The sequence below is a fragment of the Trichosurus vulpecula genome, chromosome 2 (genome assembly GCF_011100635.1).
Source record: "Trichosurus vulpecula isolate mTriVul1 chromosome 2, mTriVul1.pri, whole genome shotgun sequence".
In the NCBI taxonomy this organism is placed as follows: Eukaryota; Metazoa; Chordata; class Mammalia; order Diprotodontia; family Phalangeridae; genus Trichosurus; species Trichosurus vulpecula.
In genome coordinates, this window is record NC_050574.1 from 318,169,820 (window position 1) to 318,192,391 (window position 22,572).

A 22,572-nucleotide genomic window follows, 5' to 3' on the forward strand; every position below is an offset into this window, starting at 1 on the left:
GCTTCTCAAAATATCTTGGGGTAGGGAGGGGGTAGATTTTTTCTTCCCTACTTATTTATTCTATCAATCCCCCCCCTCAAAAAAACCCCAAAAGACCTGGGACAATTAACCCTTTTGTCTCACGTCATCTTCATTTATGATTTCTTGGAATATAGCTCTGAAAAAACAAGCTTTGACGAAACTCATTGGGATTTGAATGGAGTTACCCAACCATGACTTTAAACCCAAATCACTCTGGCTCTCACTGATTGGCCAATAATGGGTCCTAGATCAAGTCTCACTTGTTCATTGTTTAGACTTGGTTGGCTCAGAGAGAACGTAAGTAGCAGTGGTTTCTATTCTGGCCAAAAACCCTGAGGGTCTTCCTCTCCCAGATTGATTCTTTTGAGAAGGCAAACTAGGCCGTATTTTGCCTCAATTCTTATCTAGCCTTTCATCACTGAGTGTATGTTGCCTCAGACAAACTGTCACCAGGGAAAGACCTTAGCTTGTAAAGGCCAAGGTCTCCCACTGTATCCAGGTGTCCTGGCCTACGTCTTGCCATTGAACTCCAAATGACTGTGGAGAAGAGAGTGAGGCTGATGACTTTACATATTTAAATTCAATTCACTCGCAAGTCAAGACATCACTCTCCTGATGTCATTGGTCCTCTTTGGGAATGAAGAGTAAACAACAATAACAACACAGCTAGACCTGTGCATTAGAACGATTTATTTTAGCAGCTGCCCAAAGGATAGTTGAAGAGGAAGGCTAGAGGCAAGGAGACCAGTTAGGAAACGTTATAATAGACTAGACAAGAGGCCCTTGAGGATAAGTCCATAGGATCATTGATATCAAGCTGGAAGGGTCTTTAAAAGTCACCTAGTTCAACCCCCTCATTTTGTAGATGAGAAAAGTTAAGATACAGAGGTGGGAATTGACTTGCTTGAGGTCATACAAATAGTGCTACACAGGGGGTAGAGCCAAGATGGAGGCTAGAAAGCAGGGACTAGCGTGAGCTCCCTGACGAGCCCCTCCAAAAACCTATACAAAATGGCTCTGAACCAATTCTAGAACTGCAGAACCCAGAAAATAGCAGAGGGAAGCAGGGCTCCAGCCCAGGACAGCCTGGATGGTCTCTGGGTGAGGTCTATCCCTCACAGAGCTGGGAGTGGAGCAGAGCCCAGCATTGGGGGCATGCACCAACCAGACCAGGAGCCGGGTGGAGCAGGCCCTAGAGCCCTGAATCAGTGAGCTGCAGCAGTTACCAGACTTCTCAACCCACAAACACCAAAGACAACAGAGAAGGTTAGTGGGAAAAGCTGCAGGAGTGGAAGGAGTTCGAGGTTTGGCTACCGCCCCAGGGGGCAGCGGAGGTGGGGCAGCTACAGAACTACAGCTGCAGTTGCTTCCAGCCCCAGGCCCACCTGGTAGGAGGAATTAAGTGGCGGATCAGAGCAGGAATGAAGAGCCTGCTGAAGATCTAAGCCCAGTCCGGGTTGGGGGTTTTTGGGGAAGGAGGAGTACTGGTGTGGCAGAGCTGGTGCATCCCCCCCAGGCTTGGAACATAGTTCTCTTAACTCTACAAACAGTCATACCCCACTGAAAAACTCAAGGGTCAAGTTAGTTGGCTGGGAATATGGCCAGGCAGCGAAAACACACCCAGATTCAGTCTCAGACTCTGGAATCTTTCTTTGGTGACAAAGAAGACCAAAACATACAGCCAGAAGAAGTCAACAAAGTCAAAGAGGCTACATCAAAAGGCTCCAAGAAAAGCATGAACTGGTCTCAGGCCATGGAAGAGCTCAAAAAGGATTTGGAAAAGCAAGTTAGAGAAGTAGAGGAAAAATTGGGAAGAGAAATGAGAAATATGCAAGAAAACCATGAAAAACAAGTCAATGACTTGCTAAAGGAGACTCAAAAAAATACTGAAAAATATACTGAAGAAAACAACACCTTAAAAAATAGACTAACTCAAATGGAAAAAGAGTTCCAAAAAGCCAATGAGGAGATGAATGCCTTGAAAGGCAGAATTAGCCAAATGGAAAAGGAGGTCCAAAACACCACTGAAGAAAATACTACCTTAAAAATTAGACTGGAGCAAATGATGAGAAATCAAGATATTATAAAACAGAACCAAAGGAATGAAAAAATGGAAGACAATGTGAAATATCTCATTGGAAAAACCACTGACCTGGAAAATAGATCCAGGAGAGATAATTTGAAAATTATTGGACTACCTGAAAGCCATGATCAAAAAAAGAGCCTAGATATTGTGTTTCAAGAAATTATCAAGGAAAACTGCCCTGATATTCTAGAGCCACAGGGCAAAATAGAAATTGAAATAATCCACCGATCACCTCCTCAAATAGATCCCAAAAAGAAATCTCCTAGGAATATTGTCGCCAAATTCCAGAGCTCCCAGATCAAGGAGAAAATATTGCAAGCAGCCAGAAAGAAACAATTGGAGTATTGTGGAAACACAATCAGAATAATCCAAGATCTAGCAGCTTCTACAATAAGAGATCGAAGGCCTTGGAATACAATATATATGTATATGTGAGTGTGTATGTATATATGTATGTGTATATATGTATATATATGTATATGTATGTGTATATATCTATATCTATATCTATCTATCTATCTATATATATATATCGAAGAGAGAGAGAGAGAGAGAGAGAGAGAGGGGGGGGGGCACAGGGTGAGTTGAAGATGAAGGGAAGATATCTAAAAGAAATAAAATGAAATTAAGGGATGAGAGAGGAATATGTTGCGAGAGGGAGATAGGGAGAGATAGAATGGGGTAAATTATCTCACATAAAAGTGGCAAGAAAAAGCAGTTCTGTAGGAAGAGAAGAGAAGGCAGGTGAGAGGGAATGAGTGAATCTTGCTCTCATCAAATTTGACCTGAGGAGGGAATACCATACATACTCATTTGGGTATCTTACACCACAGGAAAAAAGGAGGAAGAAGATAAAAAGGGGGGATGATAGAAGGGAGGGCAGATGGGGCTGGAGGTAATCAAAAACAAACACTTTCTAAAGGGGACAGGGCCAAGGGAGAAAATTCAATAAAGGGGGATAGGTTTGGAAGGAGCAAAATATAGTTAGTCTTTCATAACATGAGTATTGTGGAAGGGTTATACATAATGATACTCATGTGGCCTATGTTGAATTGCTTGACTTCTTAGGGAGGGTGGGTGGGAAGGCAAGAGGGGAGAGAATTTGGAACTCAAAGTTTTAAAAACAGATGTTCAAAAACAAAAGTTTTTGCCTGCAACTAGGAAATAAGATACACAGGCAATGGGGCATAGAAATTTATCTTGCCCTACAAGAAAGGAAGGGAAAAGGGGATGGGAGAGGAGTGGGGTGACAGAAGGGAGGGCTGACTGGGGAACAGGGCAACCAGAATATACGCCATCTTGGAGTGGGGGGGAGGGTAGAAATGGGGAGAAAATTTGTAATTCAAACTCTTGTGAAAATCAATGCTGAAAACTAAATAAAAAAAATTAAACTAAAAAAAAATAGTGTCACACAGTCTGTGACTCCTCCTTAGCCCTCATATCTTTAACAGCTCCAAAACAGGGGCCTAGTATCCAGTAGATATTCAATAAATATTTGCTGATTAAATGGTTGACATACTTTAATTCAATAAATATTTGTTAAATACTTACACTATGCTAAGCACAGGGGATACAAAAAGACTTGAAAGACAGTCCCCATGCCCTCAAGGAGCTTACAATCTGATGAGTGAGACAACATGCTAACGAATATATACTTATCCCTGCTAAGGTGTTAGATGGTAAGGTTTAACCTTCTGAGTTGTATTTACATCGGGATAAGGGACAGAGAAAATGATACACTTTTAAGTCTCCCAAGAAGTGGAGCTTTAATGGTGGAATTTCAGGTCAAACAAACTGCTACAGATCAGTGACAGAGGTAGTTTTGAGTAAGGGTACCTTCCCAGAGCTCTGTAAATTAGGTAACCCATACGTGGCTATCTATTTGGCTGTTTAGATTTAGAATGGAAACCATATTGCTATTAAAGCAGGCACAATTGACAAAATGAAGAACAGAACATCTTAAACAGTGAAACAAAAATCCTGAAAATTAAAATTAAATAATGAATTATTAAATATATTTATATAGGCCTCTTCAGATACTTAGAAAATTGGAGCAATCCCTTTCCTACAAATAGAAAAATGTGAATAACGCTGTAAGTATAGAAAAGTGAGCATTTGCTCAACGCTTAGTAGATGGTAGGGTTTTTTTTATCCTTAGGAATATTGTTTTCCCCCTTCCCAATCCCCATGGCAAGTACACTTTTTGCAGAAGGACAGACTTAATGTGTTTGATGGAGTTCAACTTACTGGACTTTTGATGACACCTTGAGCCTCCTGACTCCTGCGGTGGGGAATTGCCTGGAGTTGATGTAGGACACTTTCTGGAGAGCCTGATTTATATTCCCGATGTCTTCTCCTTCCATAACAAGAACTGACTGGGAAGGGTTGAAGTGATACTAGAGGAAATGTATATGATTAGTATAAGATAACAGGCACACAACACCTACCCAACCATAGTCAAAGAGATGTATCTTTGAGGAAAGGTCTCTGATATAACTCTTGAACCTAAATGTCTACAAAATGTCACGTACATAAATATAGTAATCTATTAATTATTTGCATGTGTGTTATCTACTCTCTGGATCTTGCCAGCAGAGCTTTAAAGCCACACTGGAATCTCTCTGCCACCTGGTAAACTAGTGCCATTTTCTCTTGGTATTCTTGCAGGGAAAATTTAAATATCAGATGTAGCCAAATGACAAGAAAAAAACCTATAAAATATCATAATGTATTTTGAAAATCCAATATTCATTGTTTTTGGAATATCCACTGCTCTGTGCTATCTGCTTTCTGTTAGCACAGGGAATTAAGTGCTGACCACGGCTTGCTGTTGGTTATTGATTTTTGTCACAATCCTTAGCTATAAATATTGCCAATAATAGTGTTATAGCAAATGTCAAGCATCAAGACTTCAAGGGATCTAAAGAAGTCATCAGGATAGGGATAGTGACTGAATTTGGGATTTCATTGGCTTAGGGAACTACCAGATGGGGAAAATTCCCTTTATCAATGCAGGCTGGCCATTTATCTTCTTAGAACATTTTATCATTTATCTGCCATTTATCATCTTCAAACACAGAGCTAGGGTCACACAGATGGTAGATGTTGGGCACAGGACTCAAACACAAGTGTTGGGGGTCAGCTGTCTCTTCTTTATGCCACATTGCCATATTCTGTCCATATTCTGTATTTTGTAATATTCTAATAATGGCTCACATTTATATAGCACTTCAAGGCTTATACAGTACTTAGTGCAAATACTCAAGGCTTAACTAAGAGGTTAAATGATTAAGTGTCAGATCCAGACTTAAAACCCAGAGCTCTTGATTAATATTTAATGTGCTTTTAAAAAATCTGATTTTCATTGATATATTTTGTCAAGCCTGCCTTCTGTCCTTGATTGTACTACTCTACTGTGTACCAGTCCTAATTCCTCACTGCCTTGGATGCCCAACCCCCATTGTGAGGTTTTCTGTCCTCACTCTAGGTCAAAATGATTATTCCTTTCCTCTGAGATCATTACAGCATTTCAGCATCAAGTTTGTACCACACAGTGTCTTGTGATTTCTTCTGTACTATCTTGACTGTACCTCTTACTGGATAATTTGTCTCCCTAACTTTTCTTTAAGACTGGGGTTAGAGATAATTTTTTAAAAAAAATTTACATTTCTCAACAGTCCCTAGCATAGTAAGCACTAAATAGATGCTGAATATATATTTGTTAAATGTAAGAATGAAAGTCTGAATTAGTGAGATATTTAAAATATTTTTTTAAATTAAATACATTTTTATTACTTTGAATGTAGTACTTTGAGGGAATCTGTGATCTCATTGATATAGGTACTTCCTCTGACCATGCAGATCACAACCTGTTGATACATACCTATCTCAGGTTCTTATCCATGTCCTTCCTTTTACTAATCCTTCATAAAGGTTCTATCCAACATATTGGACCCTTCCTCTATAGCTTTTGCTATTACATGAATACTAATGGACAAAGACTATTCTCTTGGTTATCACTTGTTCTTTCTATGTGATCAATTTGTCTTCCCCCTCCCCATTTCTCCATTGCTCTAATGACATATTTTATATTGCTTCTTCTAATAACTCTTCACTTATAATACATGGAAGCCTACCATACGCCTCTTCATGGCCCTTCCAGTGACTCTCAACTTTAATTCTTTGAAGACAGTGGTACTCCATGACTTGCAATCATTTGTCATTGAAGAACACATGGTGATATGAAGACCTTAGCAGTGTTAATGTATGGGGGACCCAGTATCTCTGGCTTAGCCATGTCCAGTCATTTCAGTCACATCTGACTCTTTTGGGTTTCTTGGCAAAGATACTGGAGTGGTTTGCTCTTTACTTCTCCAGCTCATTTTACAAATGAGGAAACTGAGGAAACAGAATTAAGTGACTTGCTTCCAAGATCACGTAGTTATTAAGTGTTCGAGATCAGATTTGAACTTAGGAAGATGTCTTCTTGATTCCAGTAAATTATTAGCAAGTTTTTTTTGTTGATATAAAGCCTATATCTACTGCTTTGTATATTCCACCAATTCCTCCTGGTTATGCCCACTGGAGCCAAGCAGAGTAAGTCTACTCTGTCTCTCACATGAGGGATTTCATGTGGATGCATGAGTAAACTTAATCTTTCAGAACTTTTTGAGATAAAACTATGGCTGTGAAATATTGCATGTGCTGTGCCATATAGCCAATAAGCTGGTTCATTTTGCCTGGTTACTCTTTTCAAAATTTTTGAATTTCAAAAAAACCTTTCAAGTACTTGGATATTTAATTGGTGTATTTTTTTCATTCTTTCCTTCCTCCTTCCTTTCTTCCTTTATTATTAATTGAATCCTTATTATGAACAAGGTATTGAATTAGGTACTATAAGTACTCCTAAGGACAGGTTCCTTTGTTTTCCAGGAGCCTATAATTCAGTTGAGATAATGGTATATACACAACTAGAAAAAAGTAAGCAGACTTTATACTGATTTTAAAGAAGAGAGATATCCCTTTCCTGGAGTGACAATGGAAGACTTTATGGAGGATATGGAACTGGATACAAACTGAAGAGAACATAGGGCAGTAGTTGGTTGGGGCATGAAGAAGGTTGGATTGAGATAGGTAAGGATAGCAGAGAAAGGTAGAGGAAGGGGAATAAACAAAGGACCAGAGTTGGGGGGGAGGTACAAGACATACTGAGGTCTTAGGATCATGGGATTCAGAGCAGGAAAGGGCCTTAGAGACCATCTAATGCACTTCCCCAACTCTCCCCCCACCATCTTCATCCTTCTTTCCCCAAGCCTAAGGTTACAGAGTTGGTATTTAAACCTAGGTCCTCTTAAATCCAGTGCTCTTTCAAGGTGATGGTGAATGGATTAGGGCTGAAACAAAGGGTTCATGTGAGAAAAAATTTGAAATGGATTACAGGAAAGGTAGATTAGTGGATCTTAAATATGGTTTGGACTTTTTTCCTAGAGGCAATAGGGAATTACTAAAGGTTTTGAGTAGAGGAATAATCTGATGAGAATGGTATTTTAGAAAGGCTTGTCTGTGAGACATGAAGGTCACATTATGAGGAGGTGGAAAGAAGACTAGAAACAGGAAAATCAGTTAGGAGACCATTATAGTCAACCAGGCTTGAGTTTGTGAGTACCTGGACTAGGGTAGGGTCCCTAGGAATGGAAAGGAAAGGACTAAAGAGTCAAGAGAAATATTGGATGGTGACAGAGGGTAGTTCTCGCCTGGGTGACTAGAATAATGGACATACTAATGGCAAAAATAGGAAAGTCAGGAGCTGAAACCTTTTGTGCATATTTCTCTCTCTCTCCCTCTCCCCCTTGGGGTGGGGGTAGGAAGGATGATTTCAATTTAAGATCCTGATGGGCCAAACCCATGAAATAACCAACAGACAGCTGGAAACGTAGGACTAAAAGCTTGAGACAGTCGGGGATTGGGGCTATAGCCTCAGGTATCCTCCAGGTGGAGGAAATAGCTGATGCAATAGGATATGTCCCCTTGCAATCCTGTTTTAACCATTAATTCACTTGGCAAACCCTCTTGTCGTAAGCAATACTTGCAAAGGTCAACTTCAGCTCAGTCCTGGGAAGGGGAAAATCATCATAAACCTCACAGATCTGGCACCTGAGTAAATGAAGTTTGCCCCAAGAAGGATCCCTAGAGGGGAGCAGTAAGGGACACAAAAAATGATCCTGTTAAAGCCTAGAGCTGATGATCCCACCAAACAGCAAAATGGACCCATGTGGGTGCCACAAGCAAATGCCCTGAAGAGGGCGGGGCAAAGGAACAAAGAGATTTTCTAGAGAGGAATGGATTGGCAACATATTTCACAGTAGCATGAATAGCATACCTTGTTAGCGAAAGCCTTCTAGCAAGAGAGAAGAGAACTAGCCAGGGAAGGCTGAGGATCCCTAGTTTACTTAGTAGCTCAGCTGCCAAATCATCTGGAGGGGCAGCTGTGGAAAACGAGGGAGGTTCTTACATGAATCATTTATATATTTTTTGAAGAAAAGAAAAAAAAACATGCACGGTGGATAAAAATAACATTAGCTTTAACTTTGCTCTCTCAATCTCACGGCAGAAATATGAAAATTAAGCCATAGTGAAGGCAAGAAAATCTCAGATTGCACCATCAGATATCAGGTGACATGGTAAAGCAGGTGGTATCTTGGCAGACAGGAGGAAGCAGCTTGAAGCAGGGGAGTCCTTAGGGGATGCGTGACAATAATCGCCACCTCGCTGTGTTTCTTGGTTTCCAGGAATATGATTTTTTTTTCTCACAGCCAATAAAGTAATATGCAAATTTTTGTTGGCTATGGGAAGCTGCTGAGGAGTTCTCCGATTGCTGTGTGGTTGGGACAGATGTTTCTGGACGTCAAGCAGGATGCATATGGATTACATCGCTGCCCAAGGTCAAGCATCCCTGGTGCCCCCTTTCACTGATGACTTGAAGTATCAGTCGGAGAGGCCTAGTGCTCTGCACACTGGTACCTACAGGAGTCTTCCATTTCCTTTGGTTTTCTTCCGTCACTCTGCCAAACCCACAGAATGGCAACAGATGAAGAGTGGCAACTAGAGAGGACCCTGTCGCTGTTGTCATTTCACTCTCCTAAGCCAGACCCTCAAGACATTAGTGCTTCTGGTCCCTTGCCTTGCACTGGGCTATTGGGAAAGTTACTTGCATAGATGAAATACCATGAAGCACAATTTCATACAGGTGCTTCCTTGTTGGGAGACAATAAGGTAACCCTGAGGGACAGCCTTGGAGACAGGAAAGCCTGGGTTCAAGTCTTACGTCTGAAACATGCTGGCTGTGCGGCCAGTTGTTTAACTTCTCAGGGCTTCAAGCAACTTTCTAGTCAGAGTGTGATAGTTCACATGTATGGACAAAAGGAGTTCCCATACTGACAGTTCCCCTACAAAGTAGAAATCACAGGTCTGAGTGCCCTTCCCCAATAAGAAGGGACTCATTTCTCTGGGTCTGCTAGGACTATGAGCTTGTATTCAACACAGAATGTGTTAAGAAAGCAAGAAGAGTTCCAAAAATCCCTATGGTGAATAAAAAAAGATTAAGGAATGTGTGGCAATATGCCAGGACACTAGGAAGGTGCCCCAGGATCAGATCGTAGTCCTTCAAACTATAGGCAAACCTTATTCATTTGGCCCATTTGAATGATCCATGAGTATGAAATATGGAATTATAGATTGCCTGAGCTTGTAGGGAGCAGGAGGATCACCTAATCCAACCCCTTCATTTGACAGGTATGTTTGACAAATTTGTATTTGACAGATGGGGAAACTGAGTCCAGAGATGTCAAATGACCTCCAGGGTACACAGCTAGTCATAGCAGGGCTGAGCCTAGAACCTAGCTCTCTTGACTCTATACACTAAATGTTATCAGCCCACAAATATTTCTCACCAGCTGGTCAAGAGCTATACTGTTGGAAAGAGCGAAGCAAATCAGTATTCAATGGATGAAAGTCAGTGTTTAACACTGGGTGTTGTGGCCCGTTTAGCTGGATAGCACATCATTTAGTAAATGATCTTCACTGAAACCCAGAATGAGGTTGGACTGATCTTAAGTTAAAAGAGAAGAAAAATTTGACCTGTCATCGGTACTCCATCAGGCAGCCAATAAACATTTATTAAATACCTACCACGTGCCAAGTACTCTGCTAAGGACTGGGGATACAAAAAAAGGTAAAAGACAGACTCTGCTCTCAGAGAACTCAGTCTAATGAGGGAGTCAACATGTAAACACCTGTACCAACAACTTATGTGCAGGATAAATTGGAAGTAAATCTTAAAGGGAAGGCATTATCACTATCATGGAGGATCAGGAAAAGCTTCCTGGGGAAGGTGAGCTTTTAGCTAGGACTTACAGCAAAGCCAGGAGGTAGAGATGAGGAGGGAGAGAATTCCAAGCCTGAAGAAACCAAGGGTTAGCTCAGCTAAAACACTTCAGAAAGTCAGTGCTGGACTGGATTTGACTTCATAGCTTCATTTGTCCCCCATTGTACATACGGCCGGATCACTACCTTGGAGTCATCTTTAGCATTTCGTGCTCCCTGTACACATATCCAATCATTTGCCAAGTTGTCAACTTTACCACCACCGTATCTCTTGAATGTCAACAGTCCTCCACTCAAAGAGCCACCTCCCCAGTTCAGGTCCTCATTACCCAACACCTGGACTATTTCAAAAATTTCCTGACTCACCTGCCTGCCTCAAGTGTTCCATTTGGCTTCCACATAGCTGCCGAAGCAATATTTCAAAAGTACAGCCCTGTCCACATTCTCCCCTTACTCAAAAAGGTCTTTGTTTGACTTTCAGAAACAAATAAAAACCCCTTGGTTTGGCATTTAAAGCCCTTTGTATAAACTATCTTTCCAGATTTACCATGCATTATGCCCCATCTCACACCCTGTCAGACAGTCAAGCCATTCTTCTTGCGTGACTTTCTTCATATGTGACATTCCATCTCTGCCTTATTAGCAGCAGCTAGGTAGTGCAGTGGATAGATTGTTGGGCTTAAAATCGGGAAGACTTGAGTTCAAACCCAGCCCCAGATACTTACTATCTTTGTGACCCTGGGTGAGTCACCTAACCATTGTTTGCCTTACTTTCCTTACTGTAAAATGGGGATAACAATAGCCCCTAATCTCCCAGGGTTGATTAAGTGAGATAATAATTGTAAAGTACCTGCTTCATAGTAAGTTCTATATAAATGTTAGCTATTATTATTTTGTGCTGGGAACGTACTTCCTCCTAACCTTCAACTCTTAGAGTCCCTTTGTTTCCTTTAAAGTTCAGATCAAGTGACGTTTCCTATACAAGGCCTTTCATGATTCCTTTCTCCCCACTTTTTCGTGTCGTTCTCCACCCCAAATATCTTGTATTTACTTTGTGTTTATATATTATGTAATGTGTGTGTGTTTGTGTGTGTGTATGTGTGTGTGTGTGACTACGTATACAATAATATCACCCAAAGAGAGCTATCAATCTAGTACATGTTGTCTTTCCTGAAAGAATGGAAGCCCCTTGAGGGCAGGGACCATCACATTTTCGTTTTTGGATCCCCGGTATCTTGCAAAGTTCCTGGCACATTTGTTGTTGTTCGGTCTGTGTCTGAAGCTGTGTCTGTCAGTTCATGACCCCCGTGGATTGTAGCCCCAATGCTATCCGTGGGGTTTTCTTTGCAAAGATACTGAAGTGGTTTGCCATTTCCTTCTCCAGTGGATTAGGGCACACAGAAGTTAAGTGACTTGCTTAAGACACAGCTATTAAGCGTCTGAGGCCCAGCTTTCTATCTACTGAGCCATCTAGCTGCCTCCTGAGCAAACAGAGGTTAAGTGACTTGCCTAGGGTCACATAGCTAGTAAGTGTCTGAGGCCAGATTTGAACTTGGGTCTTCCTGACTCCAGGCCTACCTCTCTATCCACTGAGTCATCTAGCTGCCCCTCCTCGTATGTTGATTGATCATACTTAGTACTAACATAGGCTACAACCTGAACTGGTACAAATACCTATGGATATAAATTATGGTATAAAGGAAGAAAATCCTAGACTAACATGCTAGACATTGATTCTTTATACCTCCCAGCCTGATTCAAACCCAGGACCTGACTTTAGATTCCATGGTCTTACCACTGCACTATACTCCCTCTCCATGTCATAGCAGAGGTCCTGATTAGAATAGCTGCTCCTGGCAGTGAGAAAATTTTCCAGAGGAAACTTTTCTCTCTTTTGTGAAAATTCACTACCTTCCAGCACCACACAATTACTACCTCTGGCCAGATGTGCTAATAGGAATACCAACCACCCCAAGTAGCCCCTTTCAGCCTTGTGAAAAGGCTGACGGATCCATGGTCCGTGATGGGTTGGAGACAGTGGGAGTGGAAGGGCCATTAACTTGCCTTCCCACCCTCGTCCCCCACCCCTACTTTCCACAAGTTTCCTATATCAATACCTCTTTGCCCTGATTCTGACAATTCCTGATTGTGCTCATCTTTCTTGATTTGTCTGATGTATTTGGCACTACTTCCTTCTGGATTCTCACCTCCCTGGGCTTTCATGATACTATCCACCCTTGGTTGTCCTCCTACAGTTTTAATCATTCCTTCCAAAGGAATTATTTATCACTCAGATCATGCCCCCAACTCTCCCAAGACTCTTCTAGGTCGCCTCCCCCACTCTCTTCTCTCTCTTTTTGTAACTTTGCCAGTCCCTATGGGGTGAATTATCATCTCTATGAAGATTACTCACATATCGTTGCATCTAGCCCCGTTATCTAGACCAGGGGTGGGGAACCTGCTGCCTCAAGGCCACATGTGGCCCTCTAGGTCCTCAAGTGTGGCCTTTTGACTGAATCCAAACTTCAAGTGATTTTGATTTGATCCCATGTCAAGTGAAGTTTTGATACAGTCAAAGGGCCACAACTGAGGACCTAGAGGGCCATAGGTTCCCCACCCTGATCTAGACTAATCCTCTTTACAATGTCTCTGTTACAGAAAGCTACGTGGAAACAGCAATTGTGTCTTATCTAGCACAGTGCTTTGCATAGAGCTGGTAAACCATTAGATTTATAGACTGTTAGAGACCATCTAGAAGTTCTAGGCTTTCATGTTGAAGAGTAGGGAAACTGAGACCTAGGAAGGAATCAGAGAATCTCAGAAGGAAGGACCTCAGTGATCATTTAATCCATCTCCTTTATTTTTACAAATGAGTAAACTGAGGTTCAGATTGGGGAAGCAAGTTGCCTGACAGTATAGAAGCAGAAAGGAACAGAGATATAGAATTTCAACCCGGTTCCCTTGACCCCAAATCCACGGCTCTTTCCATGGTACCACACTGCCTGGCCTCCATGGTATGCAGGGGGATGTTTATTTTCTCCTGCACCATGTATCAGTAGTGCCAGTTTGCTCTGTCTGGGATTTTGTACTTCCTAATATGGAATCCCTTGTGGAAAGTTTTCTTACTTTTGCATGTAATCTGCCTGCTTAATTAGACTTCTAGAGAACCAGCTGCTTGATGTTTCTCCTTACCTAGTTGGCAGGAAAGCTGAGAGTGAATAAAGAGGCTTTAGGCACGGGGATTGGAAAGTTCTTTGCCTAGATAACATATATGGAGCTTTGCACTATTGAGCAGAGCAACCATTCACAGCCTGGGGAGTAGAAGGCCTGGGCAAATAGAAAAAGGCACAGAAAGAAGAACGATGGTGGCTCTCTCTGGCCCCGATTCTCTGTCCTCGGATGACCCTGGACAGAGGAGAGCCTGTGCTCCGGCTAATGCCAGGATAGCCCATGGGCTACCCTGACACCACAGACTGGAGCCTTGTGTGGCTGGGCTGTTTTCCTTTCTGTTAGGCTTCTCTCTCAATGGAGGGAGCATCATGGATAGTGGGATCTTTACACAGCCTTGTTGTTTAGTGAGGGTGTTGAATCAGTGACTTCTTACAATTGGTAACACAAGGAACAACCCATACTTCCAGCCTTTATTGCATCCCAAATAACTGGTGTTCTTTTAAATGCTTCAGATTCTAATTAAGTCAGAGGCTGGCCCCACCCAGAAGCCATTGATAACTGGTCTGCTTTTGCACAAGGGACTGATGTGGACACTGAGTGTGTCTGATCTGGACATTTCCAGTGGCTATGGCGCCTCCCTTTCTAGGGTTCACCTCAGATGTCATGGGAACATTTGTCTCTGTGCTGTCACTGCTTCTCTGCTATGACACTTTATTTCCCTGGGATGTTATAGGAAATCACATAGCTTCTGGGAGCACACTTGCACTCTGTGTACTCTACCCAGTACACACCACTTCATAAATCAGTTCCAAAAGTTATCAAAAACGATGTCAGTTTATCCCTTACCTTTATTCCTTGGCCAAGACTCTCCAGGGAATTAATATCCAACCCTTCCTTGCAGGCCTGCAAGCAGGAAATCACTTTCTGACTCTCAATTTTTCCTGGGCGGATTGTGAGACTGGCCAGGCTGCCGTGGAAATACTGAGCAAACCGTGGTTTTGTGACTTCGCCTCCTACGAGAAAAGCAGCACAGGCCATTATCCACAGGGACATGAGGGGAAGGATTCATTTCAGTGCAATTTAATTCCAGCCAATTCAGCATTTGCCAAGCACCTGCTTTATTCAGAGCACCAGAATTCAGGTGCTGGGGAAGATACAAAGTTTTGAATGAGACATAGCCCTTGGACTGTGAGTCATGGAACTTTATAATGCAGTAGAAGGAGTAGGAAAGATACACAAATAACCATAGTAAATGTCTTATAGCAGAGGCATCAAAGACTTGATATTCAGTCTGCACCAGCAGATTAAAATGAAATTGGGAAATGTTTAACAAAATAAATAAAATTACAATTTGTCGTTTGTTTTGTCATTTTCAGTCACGTTGGACTCTTTGTCATCCCTTTTGGGATTTTCTTGGCAAAGATACTGGAGTGGTTTGCCATTTCCTTCTCCAGCTGATTTGGAAGATGAAGAAACTGAGGCAAACAGAGTTAAGTGACTTGCCCAGGGTCACACAGCTGTTTCCACTGTATCCCCCCCCCCCATTCCTCCCGCAAATGCGATACAACATCAATGATCTAAATTTGTAGTTTTCTGAGTCAATATGCAGCCTGCAGGGATCCATTTCCATTTGAATTTGACTCTACTGTCTTACAGGTTGGTGCAGTTGGTAGAATACTGGACTCGGAGTCAGGAGTCTTGGGTTTCATATCTCATCTCAGCTATTTACTAGCTGTATGACTGGGCAAGTCACAAATTCCCCGAGTTTCAGTTTGGTCGTTTGCAAATAGGGATGATAATAGCACTTACCTCACAGGGTTGTTGGAAGGATCAAATGAGATAATGTATGCAAAGTATTTTATAAATCTTAAAGTTACATAAATGCAGACTTTTAATATATGATCAACATCTTAAAGTGGTGCAAAGTGCTGGAAAGATCAATGGGCAGTGATAATTATCGACCGAAGGGATCAGGGAAGAGGTCGAGAGGAGATGGTGACATTGGAGTTGGGCATTAAAGGATTCCAGCAGGTTGGGGGGAAGTGAGGAAAAGAGGGGATTTCAAACAGAGAGGACAATATGACATAAGGCACGGCGTGTATGGCCGATTTGGCTCAAACGTAGAGAATGTGAATGAAAGGGGTTCAGGATAAGACTGGAAAGGTAGGGTGGTGCTAGATGGTGGAGAGTCTCGAAAGCCAGGCAGAGGGATTGGAACTTTCCTTAGGAACCACTGAAAGCTTTTAAGCCAGGTAATAAAATGACCTGATCTATATGCATAAGGAAAATCACTTTTTGGCAATGGAGGAGACAATGACATTGCACTGAAATTCATTCACTAATGCAAAAAGCTGGGGACTCAACTTCCCAGATGTTCACTGAGTGGCTAGAATCCTAACGAGGAGATGTTTTATGCATGCCAGTATGGTTGCACTCACTAGCCCGACTATATTTAAGGGTCTTGTCAAGCCTTTCCATTATAATAAACTCCTATTTTCAGGGGTGTGTAAATCAGAAACACAAATGTTCTCTGAGCTGAAAACTGCTTTAGAGGGGTGAGAGGACTTCACATTCCCCTTCCAGAATTAGCAGCCAAAAGGCATCAATTTAAACATCTGTGTTTTAATGAGATTAAAAAAGAGAGGGGAAGAAATAAAATGGCCACTTTTGGTGGCAAAAACCCATTATAAGGCAAATCAGACCCTACTCACTTCTTTGGCTTGAGTCCTGGAAACTGGACTTGCTTCAATGTGTTGCAGAAAGCTTACAGATTTTATTCTTTGGGATGATGAGTGGGTAATACTCCCAAACCCTGGGAAGCAGGTGTGTGAGAGGCTAGCTATTCTGCTTAGACCCCCAAAGAAATATTTTCCTACTAAAATGTTCCCAAATACAATGTCTTAACCAATCCTCAACAAGCACGGGAGGTAGGTAGGTAATGATTAATTTAGCCATTTAATAGATGGGGAAACTGAGGGTCGGGGAAGTTAAGAATTTACCTAAGGTCATATAGAAGAAGCAGGACTAGCTTCTAAGTCTCCTGGTTCTTTGCGTAGTGTTCTCCCTAGCATATATATAGGTAATAATCTGGGCTTATTGGACAGATCACTGAACTTAGGAAAACCTGAATTCAAAACCTGCCTCAGGCACTGACTGTCTTTTGTAACCCTGGGCAAGTCAACCTCTCTCAGCCTCAACTTTCTCATCTGTAAAATGGGAATCATAAAAAAGTTCCTATTTCGTAGGGCTGCTGTGAGGATTGAATATATGTAAAGCAATTTGAAAAATTTAAAGCACTATATAAATGTTATGACTAGTACTCAGAGTCATACTTTTCATTTTACTGTGGGTTGTCCGGGGATGTAATTCATCTGGATTCTTGATTGTATCTGTGAAATCATCTGTGTGGATGTTCCACCTCACCATGGCTCCCTTTCCTGAGTGATTCTCTTCTACTTCTACCGCACCTGGCTGTTTTGAACAAAGTTTCCTTATTCGTAAAATGCATTGCATGACCTCTAAGGTTTCTACTGGTCAGCTAGGTGGCACAGTGGATATTAGCCCAGACCTAGAGTCAGGAAAACTCATCTTCCTGAGTTCAGATCTGGCCTCAGACACTTACTAGCTGTGCGATGCTGGGCAAGTCACTTAACACTGTTTGCCTCACTTTCCTCATCTATAAAATGAACTGGAGGAGGAAATGGCAAACCACTCCAGTATCTTTGCCAAGAAAACTTCAAATGAGGTCACAAAGAATTGGACACAACTGAAAAAATGACTGAACAACAGTGAGGTTTCTATCAGCTCTAAACCTAAGATCCTATGATCTCGGGATCCTGTTAGAGTACTTTGTGCCATAAAGTAATATACAAATGTGAGTTTTTATTCTTTTTCCCAATTTATTAGTTTATTTTTAGTTTTCAACATTTACTTCCATAAGTTTTAAATTTTCTCCCCTCTCTCCTCCCTCTTCCCCAAGATGGCATGCAATCTGATATGGGTTCTACTTATACATTCCTATTAAACACTAAGTTTTTATTCTTGGACATCAGGGTTGGGGAAGGAAGAGTTAGAGAAATCCCTTCTGATTGGGTAAGATGCTACATGATAGAAACTGGAAGGTAAAGGGGGAATCAGTTTTGGGGGAGAAGATGGGGAGCTTAATTTGGGGCATATTGAATTTGAAGTCTTTGACGGCTATGATGTGTAAATGAGCTCCTACTCATTCTTGTACATCCAGCCAAGATCACCTGCGTGGATGTCAGTTTGGGACCCAAAGCAGCATCATCTGAAGGTGGTGGTGGGGTGATAAGACTTAGAGAAGTCTCCTTTCCCCTCTTTTTTTAGACTGGAGGCTTCAGAATAAAACTTGTTGGTTGCTGTCTATTAATGGGACTTTGTTCACTCCATGACCTCTACCAACATCCTCATCCAAGGATTCCATTCCATTCCTTTCCAATGAATTTGGTAAATTTCTCCTATGTGCTTAGGTCTTGTGTTAGATGACCATAACCTCTTCTCCTATTTGTCAGTTTGACTTCATGTGCTCCTTAGCACCTTCTATCAGTGTGTGCTCTATGAGATGGAATGGTTTGGTGGAAAGGCTGTAGAGACAGAATTTATGAAACCTGAGCTCTAGACCAGATGAGCTACTTTAAATTAGCTTTGGTTATTGGTAAAAATGTTACCTGCCCTACTTCTAGGGTTAGGATGAAGACCAAATAAAACAAAGGATGTGAAAATAAATAAAACCTAAAAATGGCATGGCACACAAACATTTATTTTTCACCTTAATGTGGATTAAATTTGATGTTATTTTGAGAATTTTGTGATACCCCTTAAGAAAGGTCACTGGGAGGAATTCAATCATTGCCCTATAGTTCCAGGTGTGCTCCATTCCAATTCGTTTGACAGCTAGTTCATCTTCAAGACTGGAAGCTATAACCAACAGATCACACAATATAATGATTTCCTTTGCTGCTTTCAAAACAAAATTCACAAGAAACTTATATACTGATTAAATAAATAGCCCATTTCTGGTGTGTTATAGGTTAGCAGCATTGACCTGTGAAATTAGCCTGATGTGCATGTATCATGACATTCCCCATACAGCTAATCACAGTATTATTTCAGCTCTGCAGATGAATGATTAAGGATTCAGCATGCTATAGTGGAAAGAATGCTGGGTTTGAGGTCAGACAGCCTGGGTTCAAATCTCAGCTCTGTCATTGCCAACCTCTGTGGCCTTGGGCAAGTCTAAATCTCATTTGTAAAATGAGAGGATTGGACTAGTGTACCATTAAGGTCATTTCTAGCTCTAAATCTGTGCTCCAATAAATGATTAAAAGCTACAGTAATAAACAATATTGAGGAGGCTTAACAGCTCCTGGGAGAGCACACCTTTAGGAAGGTGTGTGGATGTAGCGTTAACAGAATAGAACATTTGTTAGCCAGCCTTATTTAAAGGCAGAGTGTATGGCTGGCTAGATAGTGTGGTTTGAAGTTTTCTGCCTCTTTCCCCCACCATGCCCCAATTTCTCCTTCTCTTATACACCTGAAATTCTAGTATTAGTGTTCTGCCTTCCCATCCCATCCAGTCGTGCACTCAGGCCATCTTGCTATCTTCCTACCAAAGTTTGAGTGAGGCCCAGAGTCAGATCTTTCACAGAATCTCTTACTAAAATTAAACCTTTGAAGGTTTAAGCTTTACCCCATGACCTTTGGCTCCTTGACTCGTTCATGTTGTCTCTGTTGCCTTCCCCACTCTGGTTTTATTTTCCTTGATCTTTAATCTGCTACTTTAATATTTCACTTGGTACAGCCCTAGAATCCCTTAACACCCCATCACCTGTCATTCCTGATCAATGACTCCTGTTCCCTGGGTAACCCCTACTATCCGATTTTCTACACTTCTCTTCTACAGCTGCCAGGTTTTGATGGAGAAAGTCACAAATCAAGCAGATTTCACCCATTACAAATTCACAGGACTGTCTACTGTACTCTTATTGATTCCTTATCTCATTTCCCACAGCTGCTTCCAAACCTGTTATTCTCTCTTCTCCCCTACAACCCGCCACAGTTACATTGGATGACCTAGTTTCCTATTTCACTGAGAAGATTTAGGTCATTCAATATGAACTTCCTCAGCTTCCCCTCCTCTGTTCCTCAAATCTCCTCAGTATCAATCATTACCTTCTCTCTCCTTCCTGCCTGTCACTGAATGAGAGCTGCCCCTACTCAGTACAGTAGCTCGTTCCTTATCCGAGTCCTTGATTCCATTCTCTGATGACCTCTCCAGGATGCTGCTTCAGCACCGATCCCTTCTAGTATGCTCTGACTTTTTCTTCTCAACTCTCTCCTTTCCATCTAAAAAAGCCCTTCCTTGACCCATCTGGCTCATCGAGTTACTGTCTTATATCCATCCTTTCTTTTATCACTAAACTTTTGAAAAGTAGCTTATACCCAATGTCTTCTCTCCCTCCTTCCTCACTCTCTCCTCAAGTCTTAGCTTGGGCTTTTGCTCCAATTCCTCAGTGTGAGCTGCTCTCTAAAGTCAGCAATGACCTCTGAACCCTCCAAAGTAATCATTCCCTTTTTCAGCCTGTGTTCCCCTTGACCTGTCTTCAGCTTTTTAAAACTGTTGACTAATCTTTCTTGCTCTTTTTTTCTTTTGGCTTCAGTGGTACCACCCTCCCCTGAACTTTATCCTAGTTTTCTAATCACACCTCTATCTCTTTGGCTGGCTCCCTATTCTTTTCCTGATACTTACTGTGGATATTCCTAAGGATTTGTCCTTGGCTTTCTTCTCTTTTTTATTTCAACAGAACTTTTTATCTACTCTCACTGCTTCAACTACTATTCCTTTGCAGATGGGTACCATATCTCCATCTTGGGTATTTCTGACACCATAATCTCTTTATGATGGAAATCTTTTTTTAAACTCATTTTTCTAGCTTTCCATCCCCAAATTGGGACTTTTTTGTTAGAGCCAGGCCCTAAGCCATTCTGGAGGAAAAACTGTGGATCAGTATGGTTCTTTTCTTTATTATCTGGGGTCCTGGAGCTCTAGAGTGCTGTGTCCTTCAAAGATCATGAGAGTGGGCTAAGGTCAAGAGCTGCAGACTTTCAGGACCTTATGTAGTCTGATCTGTGGTGGGGTCTGATGCTTGTCCAGCTGGACTTTCTAGGTTCCATACTCGGGCTGTATGATTGCAGATATATTCCTGATTAGGTGTCCAGTAGAGAATTGCTGACTCCACCCTTTGTCTTCTAGCTGGAAAGTTCTGAAGATTCAGACCTTCAGCTCTGCTGCTCTAACACAGTTCTGAGTCTGAGAACTGAATCCTCAATCCCAGTCAGTCACTGAGGGTCATGGTGACAAAACTGCCAGCCTATCCTTGTTCCACAGTTTGTGCCCTGGATACCTGTTTGTGGATCAAAATTGTGATCTGTGGCCAGAAAAATGATTGTCTATATATTATACTTAATCAACAAATATTAAGCACCTACTATGTGCCAGGCACTGAGAACTGAGGATACAAAGAAAGGCAAAAGATAGTCCCTGCCCTTAAGGAGCTCACATAGCCCTTAAGGAGTCTAATGGGGAAGACAACATAAAAACAATTATGTACAAATGAGCTACATATAGGATAAATAGAAAATAATCAACAGAGGGAAAAATCTTGAAGCAAGAGAGATTTGGAAAGGCTTCCTATTGGATTTAAGCTAGAACTTGAAGACAGGGAAACTAGAAGGAGGCAATGAGGAGGGAAAGCATTCGTTCTCAGTGTGGGAGACAGCCAGTGAAAATGCCCAGAATTATGAGATTGAGCATCTTGTATGAGGAACAAGAAGGAGGCCAATGTTGCAGGGCATATATATATATATATATATATATATATATATATATATATATATATATCAGAGTTTAAGGTATAAGAAGACTAGAAAGGTGGGGGGAGGGGAGAGTTAGGTTATGAAAGGTTTTGAATGATAGGGGATTTTGTATTTTTTCTTGGAGGTGATATGGAGCCTTTGGGGTTTATTAAGTAGGGTGGTGATATACTTGGACCCGTGTTTCAGAAAAATTACTTTGGAAGATGAATTCAGGGTGGATGAACTATGGTAGGAAGGGACTTGTGGCAAGCTAAGCAACCAGCAGACTATTGCAATAGACCAGTCAAGAGGAGAGGAGGGCCTGTACCAAGATGGTGGCAGTATCACAGGAGAGAAGGGGATATATTCAAAAGATGTTACAAAAATGAAATTGATGGGCCTTGGCAGTAGATATAGGGAGTGAAAGATAGTGAGGAGTTGAGGATAGTTGATGGCCAGGGCACTGGGAGGATGGTAGTACCTTCAACAGTAAAAAGGAAAGTCAGGAAGAGGGGAAGGTTTTAGAAGGGGAAATAATTAGCTCAATTTTGAACGTGTTGAGTTGAAGATATCTATGGGACATTGAGTTTGAGATATCCAAGAAGCAGTTGAAGATGTAAGACTGGAGGCCAACAAAGAGGTTAGGTTTGGATAAATAGATCTGAGTATCATCATCGTATAGATAACAACTGAGTCCATGGGAGCTGATGAAATTCTCAAGTATATATTTGCTTGTATATTGCCTCCTCCTATTGGATAGTGAGATCCCTAATAAATAGAAGTCTGTATAGAAGGATTTTACATAGACAAGCACACATTTGTGTCTAATGGAAGCCAGCTCTAGGGCTGGAGAGGGAAGGAAAAAACAACAAAGAAAAGAAAGTTACATGATGACTTTATTATATATTTAAAAGGAATAGCAAGTTGTCCATAATAAATTTGCAGTTTTGTGTGCAATTATCTTTTTATGCTACTATGTTATGGAAATGTTTGTTTTATTTCTTAAATTCAGAATAAAATAAATTTTTAAAATATCT

The 22,572-nt window shown here is 41.4% G+C and overlaps 1 protein-coding gene across 1 annotated transcript in view; it reads right to left on the reverse strand.

Moving 5' to 3' along the window:
- Positions 1-22,572, reverse strand: part of CLSTN2 (calsyntenin 2) — a 216,698-nt gene that overhangs the window by 22,165 nt on the left and 171,961 nt on the right. The window contains exons 9-10 of the mRNA XM_036744084.1: positions 14,507-14,673; positions 4,355-4,503 (exon numbers count right to left, since the gene is read on the reverse strand). Coding sequence (XP_036599979.1) covers positions 4,355-4,503; positions 14,507-14,673 — 316 coding nt within the window. The remainder of the gene's footprint in view (positions 1-4,354; positions 4,504-14,506; positions 14,674-22,572) is intronic.